Here is a 13,574-nt window from a genome sequence, read left to right as displayed (position 1 = left end):
ATGAGGAAAAGTGCCACACCATTGGAGATGAGGGATGAGCTGAAAGGGGTGTAAGTTATTGAGGGTTTTGCTGAGCAGAACCATTATAATAACCCTGACATGTTACTTCTTGACTTACGTGAGAAAGAAATTTCTCTTTTATTTTAAGCCATCATTATTTTAGAACTTGCACACAATCAAATACCACAAAAGCTATCTAGTGCCTAGAACTTTACAGCTAAAATGAGTTACTGCTGAATCATATAAAATAATCAAACAAAAAATTATCTGCAATCATAATCAAGGTCTTTATTTTCTCTCTTTGATTTCTTAAAATTATTTTGGAAAAATAGTTGTGTCTCCAAATGTACTTTCACAAAAGGAAGCTCATATGACCAAAGCAATATTCTGAGTCATTATGGCAAAAATATTTATTATTGAACAACTGAGTGTTTCATTCACTTCACATTTTACACATACTTAACACAAGCAGAAAGGGAAGTTTCAGTGTCAGAAGCAGGGGTCGTTCTCCTTAACTGAAAGACTATCAGGAGAGAGCCTTTGGTGATTAGCAATCCAAATTTGAGATTTTTTAAAACACCATTAAAAATAAAGGTTGCCTATAAAATATGGAAACACATAATATTTTCTGAAAATCTTTTTGGAAGAATGTCTTTTTATCTTCATTGTTACTATCTTAGACATTTTGAGGTTTATTTAACACAGCATTCCATCTGCTTAACATTCAAATTTAGACACACTGATTATCTGTTCTACTCTCCTGAATAGTTAAGTACACTCTATAAATAAACACATCAATTTTGCTCTATTACTACTCTTCCAAAAACGTCTCATATAATTGGAATTAACCTAGCATTTACTTATCATTAAATATATTTTTTTGTTAGAAAGGATATACAGCATATGAAATTGCAGGCTTTTTATGAGTTAAAGACAAAATTTAGAACTCTCAAATACTATTTACAATGTAAACATCACAGTTATTACATTAGCTAGAATACATCACAACATTCACAACACAATATTTTTATTTGGTTTGGATATTGAAGTTGTTTTCTTGAATTACTTATGTAGAACTCAAAATTTAATTATGTTGCGTATCGTTTTCCTTCAAGAATTCTGAAAAAGAAAAAATTGTTGCTTTAGGCATAAAATATATTTTATTTCTAGCATCTTAGTTTCATTCACTGATTTACTTATCTCATAAACACTTATTTCTCTTTGTCCCTTGTTAACAGCCTGTGGCAGGGGATCATGTCCTGGGACATACCAAGAGAGCAGCTTCTAGAGGACTGATTATCAGAGAGGAACTGGAATGTGAAAAGATGTCTAACTAACCATTATTAATGATTCACTTGTAATTTTCACTAATGGATGACCCACATGATTTCCTCTTCAAAGAATTTGTCCAAAGCCACCCATTTAAAAAAGAAAAGAATGGAGGATGGAATCTCATAAGTGATCTTACCATTTACAAAGCACAGTGTGATTAATCAATTCTCCTTTATATTTTAGTGCCTACCGTGTTTCTTAATTTGATGGAGAAGCCTTCTTATAAACACTCTTAGAAAAGCTATATGTAATTAACTTTCTTCTTTGAGCAAAGGGACTTGTTTCTCTGAGATGTCTATAAAAGATAAAGAGTTGATGTGGGCCACACTCCTGCCTCTGCTTTCTCTTAGATGTCTAAGGGTAGTTAGTGGACAAAAGCAGTCAATTAGGCAGGTATCTTCCCAGACACCATGTCCACTCTTGATGACTGTTGAAAACCTTAGATAACCCCATCAGGAACTGAGGTAAGGCCATGAATTGCCTTTAGTTTGAGCATGGGTGAATTTAATCTCCTTAACCTAGTTAGGGATTGGAATCTGGCTCACCTTCAGGTTTTATGAATAAAGTTTTATTGGAACACAGTCACTCCTATTCGTTTTACATCTAACTGTGGCTGCTTTTGTGCTACCATAGCAGAGTTAAGTCACTCTAACAGAAAATAGATGGCTCGCAAAGCCAAACATATTTTACTCCATAGCCCTTTAAAATCTGCTAACCTTTGATATGGTGACAGCATGAAATTTCTTTAAGCACTTGCCCAGTATTATAGATTTTTTATGAGCTAATGTGAATATTAATGTAACGTAACTCAGGAAAGAAATATGTCTTGAACCCACATTTATATAAAATCAATTTTGATAGCAAGCTTATTACTTCACAAAGAAAAAAAGTCTATCCATGTTTTTTCTGCTCAAAAAAAATGTTTGCAGAGAATGCTATTGGAGTCATATAGGTAAAACAAACCTACAGGTAAAACAAGCTAAATTTAACTTTTGCTCTATGAAGTTTGCCATGTTTCAAGGAATATAGTTAGACCCAGAATGCCTTGATATTTTCATAGTAATGGGCCATGCTCTAATTTGGTGCTATTTCCCTATACTTAATTAAGTGAGGAGCTAACAGTCAATTGTGAGACTAAACCTTCAATTAATAAAAGCAGCATGGGTCGATCCTCAAAAGGAAAGCCCATTTTTCTTGTCAGTGTGAGTCAGCCTCCTCTGTTTTTTTATCTTGATACAAAGGTAGAAATAACCCCAAGTAAGCCAGGAACACTATTCAGATCTCAAAACATTTGCTTATTGTGAGTGCTCTCTTTTACAAGATCAAAAAAATTGCATGAATCATTCTAAGCTGTTTACTGGGTTGGGGTCCACTGTTGTAGAAGTGTCTGTCTTGGATGAGGTCTCATGATGAGAAACTATTTAACCCTAAGATGTTTCTTACTAAGTGACTCTTAGCTACTCATATAATCAGAGACAGCCATAAGAATACAGAAGGAATGCATGAATATACCCACCACTGGGAAGTTGTGCTTTGCTCCAAAGGGCTTTTTCATCATTTTTCTAACTCTTCTGGAAAGTCGGGAGATTCTCCCTCACTGCTGCAGACCAGAAAAACATTGTACATATTAAGGCTCTCAGATGAGAAAGGGTCTAAAGAAACTATTATGACATAATGAATGTGCTGTTCTCTGTGCTCTGAAAGTGTATGGGGAGGCTAAACAATTATCTTTGAGGTTTGTTAGTACCTATGAATTATTCATCAATCTTAGAGTTTCTAAAATTATTCTTACAGAATTATCATCTAGTGGACAAAGAGGTCATCTTGTCTGATCACACCCAAACAGAATTATCCTTAATACTCATCACTTAAACAAAAACAATTGGAATAAAAAGACAGAACACTACACTGTTTATATATTGTGTCCAATATTTACACACCATAGAGAGATATAGATTTTACAGAATCTAAATATACAAAATACCTAATGGTTTAATTTGATTAAATAAGAGTAGTGAATATGCACACGAAGTGAGTTCCATGTGTTACCAAATTGCAATTGACTATGCTTTACATGTTTTAAAAATCATCACTTTTGATGAAACTTGCTCTTAGATTCAGACTAGATGTCTGTATAGTCATGATTTTTAACACTGGCAGCATAGTAAAGTCAACTGGGGAACTCTTAAAAGAAATGCATGTCTAGGGCCACACCACCGAAGACACCAGTTTCCTGGCAATTGGTTTGGGAGAAGGCCCAGACATCTGTATTTGTAAAGTTCTGCGGGGTAGTCTAATGTCAGCCAAGGTTGAAAATCACTGCTTCACGTAGTATAGCTAGATAAGTGAGATAGAGAGGTCTCCATGTGCAGCTTCTATTTTGAAAGTCAGTCATGATTCCTCATTTTAGCAAGTTCTCTTTTTCTTTACCTCCTCTTTCCATTCAGAATTGAGTTCAAATATTTCTTTACAGCCATTTGTTTTCTAAGGCGGGTATAGTTGTCGGTGAAGACTGCATCTGAGTGACGTTTGACTGGTACAGGGTCTTCTGAGATGTTACTGCTAAGGAACATGAGGAAAAGGAAATCAAAGAGTTTTCACAAGAAATGATAAATACACACATGTTCCAGGTTTCTTGGAGCCACATAAAAAGCAATTCCCACCCAACTAATTTTCTATCATAAAAAGACTAAAAGAAAAATACAACTAAACCTAAGGATGAAGGAAAGCAAGGAATCATCTGCCATATTTTGGCATGGCCTGGGACTGTTTTATGACACATTCTGTACAGCTGAGCAAATAATTCATCCAAAAATAAAAATTTGGGAATAGCTGAAGTTGTGCTCTGCCATTGGGAGAAATTTTTTTTTTTAAAAACATAATTACTTCTTTAGAAGCTATGCTACCCTGAGCAACGTCATCTAAATATTTGACTGTTGGCTATTTGGAATTCTCCATTTAATTTGAGCAGGAAGTAAAAAGAATATTCTGTTTAACCTTAAAATTTACCTCAGTCTGTACTATCTCTTTTTGATTGTTTTACTGAGTCTTGTTCAATTTGATTGCAGATTGGTAAATGATTGCTACTTGAGAAAAATGTGTGTCTGGAGTCAATGAATATGATATTATGAAAAAGTCTTAGTCCATGGGCTTGATAGATGTTATTGAAGAATACAAGTTATTTCATTTAACTAAATTAAACATTATCAACGAGTCTTCAATTTCAAACAAAGTAAATAACTTGTTAAGAGTGAAAATACAATATTCAGATTGAATAATGATAACATATTTTATAAAAATAATAAATTCTCTTTACCTAACACGTTTTCCCATAAGAGACTCAAGGTACTTTTTGGCAGAAAGTTGACCCAAGAGTTTACTGAAGTCACTGGTGAAAACTCCATCAGCATGCCTGGCATTTCTAAAACAAGGAAGAAAAAAATAGCTATTATTTTGTAAATGGCTTTCTAGAATATTATTATGGCTCATTAAATAACAAAAAAATTATGGGCTTATTATGAAAGCTTCTCATTAAAACTAAAGTTCAAAAGGAGATTTCTTAACACCCTAACAAAAGAGATCTTCTAGTCACTTATATCAAGATATACCCTATATTTCTAGCCCAAGACACTGAAAAATTAAAGAAACAGGCATTTCTAGGAGCATATTTCAATATTCCTCCATGGTTGAATCTTTATAACTATTTTTTTCTAAGAAATATTGGTGTAAAAATATGATCTATTTAAATTAGCTGCTATTTGTACATGGTGCTTTGTGTCTGCCCCACTGAATAAAGACATTCACAATGGGAAAATATTCTGATTTTGGAAAGTTCATAAACCCCAGTACACCTTTTTTTTTTCTTTTTCCAAAATATTTGGAAACAAAATCTCTTAAGATAGAGAAGGCATTAAGGCCTATCATCCCACCTTTTCTCTTTCAAATGAAGCACCTTTTATACTTTGTCTGTACCAAGTACTATACAGCTACTTGGTCTGTACTTGAAATGATGCTCTAGCCAAACAGCTCTATGAATGAACAGCTCTATCAGGTATCTTTTCTTTATATAGAGACAAAACTCATTGGCAACTCTTCCATCATTGGAATGCTAAATGCTGTACTTTTATCAGAATTGGTACAATCTGTGATGTTGGAATTATGTGCAACAGAATGGAAGTGAATGGTGTGTTCATCCTGGCTTGTTACAACCTTTCAGTATGAAAATTATGTACAGCTGTAAGATCTGCAGTAAATCAGGATGAATGAAGCCATGACACATAGAAACCTCTAGTGTTTTGCTATCGGAATAGCTTCATGGTGAGATAAAATTAGCACGTTTATAGTTCTTAAACACATTTTCTAAAATAAAACTCAATGGATAGTTTTATAAAAATAAACTCACCTGGATACATCATAATAGGGTGTGTCATTTTCAGCTAATGCATTTTGCAACATGTCAATGTCTTCTTTTAATGAAACTTGATCAGGTTCATTTGCTCCCTCAAAGGGTATTCTGTCACCCAACCTGATGGGGAAAGTTACACGAGAATAATACATTCTTTTTTCAGAAGACAGTGTGTATGGTTCTGCAACCATTTAAAATAAGATACTTAAACTCTTGGGAAGTATTACCCAGTCATAATATGAGAATAGCATAATTTGACTTAATGGCTCATATAGTTAATGAGAGTATAAATAGGAAATTCCTATTATCCTATAAAGTAGATGCCATATGACTTTTATAAGCTGAATATACAAAACGCAAGAGCTACTTAATTCAATCTTATCAGAGCAAACTATACTTCTTTGGTGTAATTTACTATGCCAAGAATATCTTCACTTTGCAAAGTCAAATTTCGTATGTAGAAATATTTTATGCAAAATAGAAACTTGCAAAAAACTAATATTGAATGAGAACTGATAACAATTTATGGATTTGGTGATGTTCAGTATTACCTGTTCCAAACATCTCTGAAGAACAGAGTATTAACTGCTTCTCTCTCTCTCGACCCCCAAGCTTTGCTTCAAATATTTACTTTGGCATTATATATTTCTCTGTATTGACAGAGTTCAAAGAATGTCTCCATAGATGGATAGCTCATCTATGAAGATGAATTTGAATTCAATAAATTTTATGGGGCCTTCTTTTTTCTAATCTTATGTATTAACACAACTTTAATAAGGGATGTACAATGTTACACTGAAAGACTAAGAATAGTCAAATGCATATATGGAATATGACTATATTTGTGGATGCATGCATATTTCAATCACCGGCAACTCTTATAATTTTGTGTGTGCAGATTTTCACTGTTAGGGCAAACATCCAAGGAGCGTGTCAGCTCCTGGACACTTGTGTATCTTTCAGTGATTTGGGAGTTGGGAGTCACTAGCAACTAGTCCTCTGTGGGTCTGAAGCTTAGCAATCAACACGAATGTCCACATTCTTATGATTGTTCATCTGCTGTGGTAGAACTATTCAGATAGAACCATTTTATTTAGTTATCAAAGCAACGCAGGAGCTGTATTTAAACAGATTTCACAGAGAACACTAATAGCTAAGAGGTTATTCTCTCTATTGAGCATAAGTCTACCTTAAGCAAAAAATCAAGAATGACCAAATAAGCAAAGAAGGAAACCAACCCAATTATTATTTTTCCTTTGGAGATACAGTGGTGCCCGTAAACTGAAAGGAAAATTCAAGCTAATATAGTTTTCATTTATTGTTTACTTCTTTAGCATACATTAATAAAGTTTTAAATAAGAGTTGTGTTATACTTTATAGATTTGGAATATAAAATATAACATATAGAACAATAAAACTAAGGATTTATGGTCCAAACAAAGTATATCAAAATTTTCCTATTGGGGGAGTGTATCTCAATAGATCAATTACCCCATATTTAATATTGGCAAATTGACTCTGCCTAGATAGATTTCTGTGCAACATGATTTTATACATGTTTCACTAATCAACTACTAGTCTTATGATTATTTACTGATTAATCTTGAAAATAAACTAAAATGTGGTTGGCAACTAAACAGCTTTTTTTCCACCAGAAATTGAACTGACTTGAGATAACAATGGATAAAAGCTTATTATTTATCTAAAGATGGTTTTGAATAAAAAGAAAGTGAAAGCCTCCTTTCACCATGTTTGGGAATGTGATCCACTCAGCCCATAAAACTAATAACTGACAGTGTCTCTCATGCCCTGAAAGTGAATTCCAGGACTCAGAATGACCTGATGTTGACAAACACCTCTCACTCAACACATCAAGGAAAAATTTAAATACATAATACATAATTTATACTATTTAGTTGTCCAACAAAATGTATAGGAAATTCCCATTTAGATGAGGAAGGAATGTTCAGATGTTTGAATTGAAAGGGAACTTACCTGAGAGCAGAAGGTGCCCTGTAAAGAGGCCATGCCGACGTCTGCGAGAAGAGCACACTGAGAAGAGTCAGGAGCACAAGGAGCTGGGCCTTATTTCTGGTGTCCATTTCTGTGCCTCTAAAGAGAGAGAATCACCTCAGCTCTTCCAACCAAAGATGTCACCAGCAAGGTAATTCTGATTGTCTAGCAGTAATTTTCAATGGCTCTTGCAGAGTTTGTAAAGAGTAATTTTCATCTTGTAGAAAGAGTTAAATTGCAAGATGATACATTCAAAAATCAGTATTTCTCTCAGTGACAGGTGCTTGAATAAAAATTAGAATCCTTTCCACCTGCTGTCTGGGCACATGGTTGGCCCCAGTATCTATTGAATGCCATACTTCTATAGTGCTGGAAATAACCCTGGGGACAATCTTTTCATAACAGGGATGTACCACTCAAGCTTAGTGTATTTTTTGACGAAGGAAACAGCTTCAAGACATTGATTTTCTTCTGCTTTAAAATTTCAGTATCTGACTAATATAAGACTAGAGTATCATCTATTTAATAATTATTCTGCTCGTGTGTGTGCAAATGTATAAATATAATGTGTATATATACATATAATTTTTAAAAAGATTTTGTATATACATTACTTTTTCCTCTTTCAATTGTAGATATTACGGAAACTTATTTCCTTACACCTGGATTTGAACTTCTTAACTCAGTAGTGAATATTAATACTCAAAATATTACTGAATCATATGTTGTCATTGAAATAAATTTTTCCATAAGAGGAAAATATATATTAAAAGCAAAGCTTGCATTTCTTGCATTTAATCAACTTACACATTTCATTTCTAGTTTCTAGATTAAAAGCCTAGGAGTTCAAGGTCTGTTTCTCTTGCTGCCTATAAAAATTATGGAATTTAAACTTAAGGAAAAAATAAATGCATCTTAGATTCACTTAACCAACATACGAAATAGGAAAAAAAAAGCACTTTAAAAATAAGTTGAAAATTTCAAAAGCAAATGTTCCCACTGAAATTTTCAGTCAAAAATCTACATACAAGTAAACTTTACTTGAATGAATTATTTGTAAAAATCAGTATTCAGTAAAAGAGCAAGCAGGGTAAAGCATCTTACAAACAAAAGAATTCAGAAAATCTATCCATATGAGAGAAATTGAAGTATTTCTATCCTTACCAGGTGACTTGAGAAACTTGTCTTTTTGCTGTTGCAAAAGCAAAGCACTATCAAATTCTTTTCAAGAGAGAAAAATTCATTATTTTGTGAGAAAAGTTCCAGAGGCAGGAGGGAAAAAGAAGAGGAAAGGTAAAGTTTTCACTTACCTCGCCCAGTCGTGCTCCCCCGGAGCTGACTGTTCTGGTTTGTTTTGGAGCTGTCTTAGGTGCTGAAGTCCTGGGAGTAAGAGAAAGGCTCCACCAGTTCTCTGCCCTTAGCAATGGCTAAGGGTTGGCTGTTACTGCCTGCTGGTGCTTCTCACTCTACCCTGACCAGCATTTCAAAGCCCATCATTTTATAGGGCTTATACTTAGGACTGAGCAATCACAAAGTGCTCTGAAAGACGTCACAGTATGACGGCCATGGGATGAATAGGGCTTGAAGTTCTTACTTAATTGTCATTATGTCTAATTTATATAAGTTTATAGTGAGCAACTTCAAAATGTAAGATAAGAGGAAATTTACTTTTCTTTAAACAAACAAAGTAGCAAGCTCAATGTGAAATGTTTTAACCTTTAATTAATTGTAAAATAAGAAAATGATTGTAGTGTTATAGCCAGGGCCATTGGGATTCCTTCAGAAAATAAAGACTTCATGTGTAGAAACAAATGCATAAAGCAACAAACACTTATGTTCATTATGCTTATAAATGTATAATTATACTTTATTACAAAGTATCAATTCTCTTAATATTTTTAATTTTTATGCTATTCATATAGTTCCAGATTTAATCTTTCTTGAAATCTATCCTAACTTTAAAAGCTCGAGATAATTTTCACCTTCCTATTATTACATTTTGTTTTTGTTGAAACTAATTCCAAGATAAGTGTTTCAGAAAGTCTCTAAGATAGTAAGATATGCACGCTGTTGTACAAAGCAGTACAAGTAGTGCTATTTCATATTTGTATAAAATGGCACAATTCCCAATGCACTTTTACATACACTGTGTCAAATGATCCAAAAAATAAATTGTTGTCAGACTATATACCTCAAGGAATTTAATTGTCTTTTCTTTTTAAAGATTTTCCTCATCACTTTTATAAGTCTTTGCATAATGTAGAATTAGTTTTCTACCCTCATCCCCAACACACACATATACTCAAACCAGTTTTGAACATTTCTGATTCAATCACTTGACAGGTGGCTTCAAATAGTTGAAAAGCATTTATATAGTACTTTGATAAATACTTCACTTCTATTTGTGGATTTGTAACTAAAGGTAGTCTAGCACACATTCAATCAGAGTTTAAGGTAAAAATGCAGCCACATGAAAAATTTCCTAAACAACAGAGGAAAATGCCATTTTTCCTTTTATTTTAAAGACTTTCTGCCGTGCGTATTATTTTTACATTTTGTTTCTAAGTTTCATAAGAAAGAATGGCTTTACAGTCCTCTTTCTTCTACTTTAAGATTTTAGTATCTATTTCCTTCGTTCAAAGTCAGACTGATCCAGTAAAAGAATATCCTGCTATGCTTAATCATATTTTCTAATCCAGTTACCAGAAAAATTAAATGAATTAAGTTTCAAAATGTCTGGAAATTTGTTTCCCAGTTGACAGCTCTGACTTAAGCCAGAGTTCCTGTGGCTTAATTCCAGGAAATCTTTTTTACCTGATTATTACAAACTAGAGGTTGAAACAGTTCTCATATGGAATTTTTTTATCCTTAGCTCTTCATCACCCAATTCTTAGTGAACCAATTTTATTTAAGAGCAGAAACAGCAAAGCAACTTAATTGAGGGTCACAGACAAATGACTGCTGAATGATAAGAAGAAAAATTTTAAACATAAGAGATGTAAAGCTGATCATTATTTGGCCTAGGCAAGCACTTAGCATTTACAAAGAGTAACTATAGCAGCTTTTCCCAATACAAAAGACAAATGCTTCTATTATAATAATAATAAACTAAAATAAAAAGAAATAATTCAATTTTATTACCTCTGAATAAAAGTAAACTCAACCAAACAACTGCATTTTCTCTTATGAATTTAAACTAGAAAGCAAAACAATTTGAAAATGGAATCATAGCACCATCTGCAGGTTCAAAGTTTTAATTCACAGACTTTATAGAATTGTGTTTATTTCTTCTTTTCTTTCAAGGAAATGAATTGTAAACCAGAGGTCCTGTAGCCGGCTTAACTTTTGGATGCTTCCAGAAAAAATAAACATAAGAAAAAGTACTGCAGTCAAATTTATCCTGAATTCTCGGTTACCATAAAACTTAGTAAATAAGTACAAAGATACAAACTTGAATTTACTGTTTAAATGTGTCTTTTCCGTACTTTGACATATTCTTCCATAATTTGCCTACATTTCTGGCAAAGTTTATTTTTGCCTTAGGCCTTCTCAGTAAAGTGATGTTTGTAATAAGGGGAGCTATAATTCATTCACATGGATAGAAAAATCTTCAAGATCCTTCTTTTACAAATAAGTAAACTGGTATCCAGAAAGTTTCAGTAATTTTTGCCACTCAGGTGGTTAATAACAAATACGAGATTGGAAGATAGACCGTCTGATTTTGAGTCAGCATTCTTTCAATTTAGAATTGGTAATATTCTGTAATTGTTGCTATCACCTTTTTGATGCTAGCAGGTCAGATACGGAAATTGACAGCTCATAAAAATATTGGCATCTCCTCTCCCCTTTTTTCACCAACAGAACCAAGAGCAGGGAAATAAAACTGGCATTCTAAATTCAAACATACTGGATGCAAGGAAATTAGATGGAAGGGATTTTCAAGCTCAGGATATTAGCAGAAATCCAAATTTGCCTTTTTTTCTTTAGTGCAAAATACTAATAGAGGGTCCATATTCTTATTATGGATTAAATGCCTAAGCTTGTGCTCTTCTGCCTCTTTGTATGATGGTTTTACCTGCCTAATTCACCCTATTTCACCTCCAGTCCTGAGACTTAGCCAATGTCTGCGTTGGTAATCCTGAGTGGGTAAGTCTAGATCAGAGGTCTGGAAACTACAGGCTGTGAGCTAAATAGACTGACCCCTCTGGATTTTGTTTGTTTGTTTCTTCATTCATTTGTTTTTGTTTGTTTACGTCTCTCAAGCTAAGAATGATGTTTATATTTTTAAATGGTTAAAAAAATTAAATGAACTTTTTGTGACACATGACAATTATACGTTATTATTTTATTTTATTTTGAGACGGAGTCTCATGCACTCTGTCATCCAGGCTGGAGTACAGTGGTGCAATCTTGGTGCACTGCAACCTCTGCTTCCCGGATTCAAGCGATTCTCGTGCCTCAGCCCCCAGAGTAGCTGGGACCACTGGTGCCCACCATGTTGGTCGGGCTTTGGTCTGGAACTCCTGAGCTCAAGTGATTCGCCTGCCTCGGACTCCCAAAGTGCTGTGATTACAGGTGTGAGCCACCTCCCTGGCCAAAACTTATATATAATTTAAACGTCAGTGTCCATAAAGTTTTGTTGGAACATAAAAGCATTTCATCATATATGTATTCTCTATAGCTGCTTTTGTGCTACAACGGCAAAGTTGGATAGTTGCAACAAACTGCATAGCTCTCAAAGGTTAAAATAATTACTATTTGATCTTTCACAAAAAAAGTTTTTCAATCCCCTAGATCCTCCTGTTTGGCAGATATTTAAGATGATATGTTTGCTTTAATAGTCTTAAATCCAATATCTTTCAATAACTTGTATTAGGAAATATATATTTGCATATATATATTGTATATACCTAATGTATAATGTATTATGTACTGTATATGTTATATATACATAAATACATATGTTCTATACAATATATTATACATGTATATATGTATAACATACAGAATATATACATACATTTAATATACATGTATACTTTTACTAAAAGTGTACATTTGCATAAGATGTATATACATATGTATATTTGTATAGCATATTAAAAGTTTATATATTTAAAGCATATATATTAGAGTATATATAAACACTTTCAATTCTTTTAAATTAGAAAATTTGAACTTATTTTCAGGATTTTGTATTCTTGTCATATTAGTGATTTGATGAAAATAATATTACAATAAAGGTAAATTTTCCCTTTAAAGTTACCTATTAGAATTCATTCCGGAATCTAAAAATATATCAGCAAATATAAAGCAAAACAAATAATGATCTAAATGATATGATCGAGGACAACTTCTCCCTTAACTCCAAAACCTCGTTATCTGTCCCACTTACTGATGCTGAGTTTAGAGAAAATTATTCCTTTGTCTCAGAATTTTTTTGCTTCAAATCAAATTACATGTAGAAAGAATAATGCAAGTGCTGCAAGTCATTCGAACTTTATTAGGGTTGTATGTATCAGACGATTTCCTGAAAATAGATTTCAAAAAGAAGGCTACAGAGAAATCACAGGAACACACAATACTAAGATGTGGAAGTTGAAAAATAGAGTATTAAAGATTTTAAAACCAATTTTACCTACTTCACAATGTCATCTCTTATGTATATGTTCCCCCACCACATAGAGTAGTCCTCCCTTATCTGCAGTTTCTCTTTCCATGATTTCAGTTACCTGTGGTCAACAGCAGTCTGAAAATATTAATGGAAAATTCCAGAAATAAACCATTTATTTGCTTTAAACTGTGTGCCATTCCAAATAGCATG

The 13,574-nt window shown here is 33.3% G+C and overlaps 1 protein-coding gene across 4 annotated transcripts; it reads right to left on the bottom strand.

Moving 5' to 3' along the window:
• Nucleotides 1–385: 385 nt before the first annotated feature.
• VIP (vasoactive intestinal peptide) lies at nucleotides 386–11,795 on the bottom strand. Of its 4 annotated transcripts, none has more exons than XM_009452253.5 (7): nucleotides 9,061–11,795; nucleotides 7,733–7,849; nucleotides 5,735–5,857; nucleotides 4,649–4,753; nucleotides 3,763–3,891; nucleotides 2,849–2,932; nucleotides 386–1,119 (listed from the first exon to the last, which is right to left on the bottom strand). In XM_009452253.5, exons 2-6 carry the CDS (start codon nucleotides 7,837–7,839, stop codon nucleotides 2,887–2,889), a joined length of 510 nt encoding a protein of 169 aa, XP_009450528.1. In that variant the 5' UTR covers nucleotides 7,840–7,849; nucleotides 9,061–11,795; the 3' UTR covers nucleotides 386–1,119; nucleotides 2,849–2,886. The 4 variants fall into 4 exon arrangements, with proteins under 4 accessions (XP_009450528.1, XP_527541.2, XP_009450527.1 ...); XM_527541.7 differs by having other exon boundaries at nucleotides 3,763–3,894; nucleotides 9,061–11,132; XM_009452252.5 differs by having other exon boundaries at nucleotides 1,011–1,119; nucleotides 2,849–2,929; nucleotides 3,763–3,894; nucleotides 9,061–9,143.
• Between the last annotated feature and the right edge of the window lie 1,779 nt (nucleotides 11,796–13,574).

This window comes from Pan troglodytes, chromosome 5 (assembly GCF_028858775.2).
Source record: "Pan troglodytes isolate AG18354 chromosome 5, NHGRI_mPanTro3-v2.0_pri, whole genome shotgun sequence".
Lineage (NCBI taxonomy): Eukaryota > Metazoa > Chordata > Mammalia > Primates > Hominidae > Pan > Pan troglodytes.
This window is presented reverse-complemented; position numbering and strand designations above follow the sequence as displayed.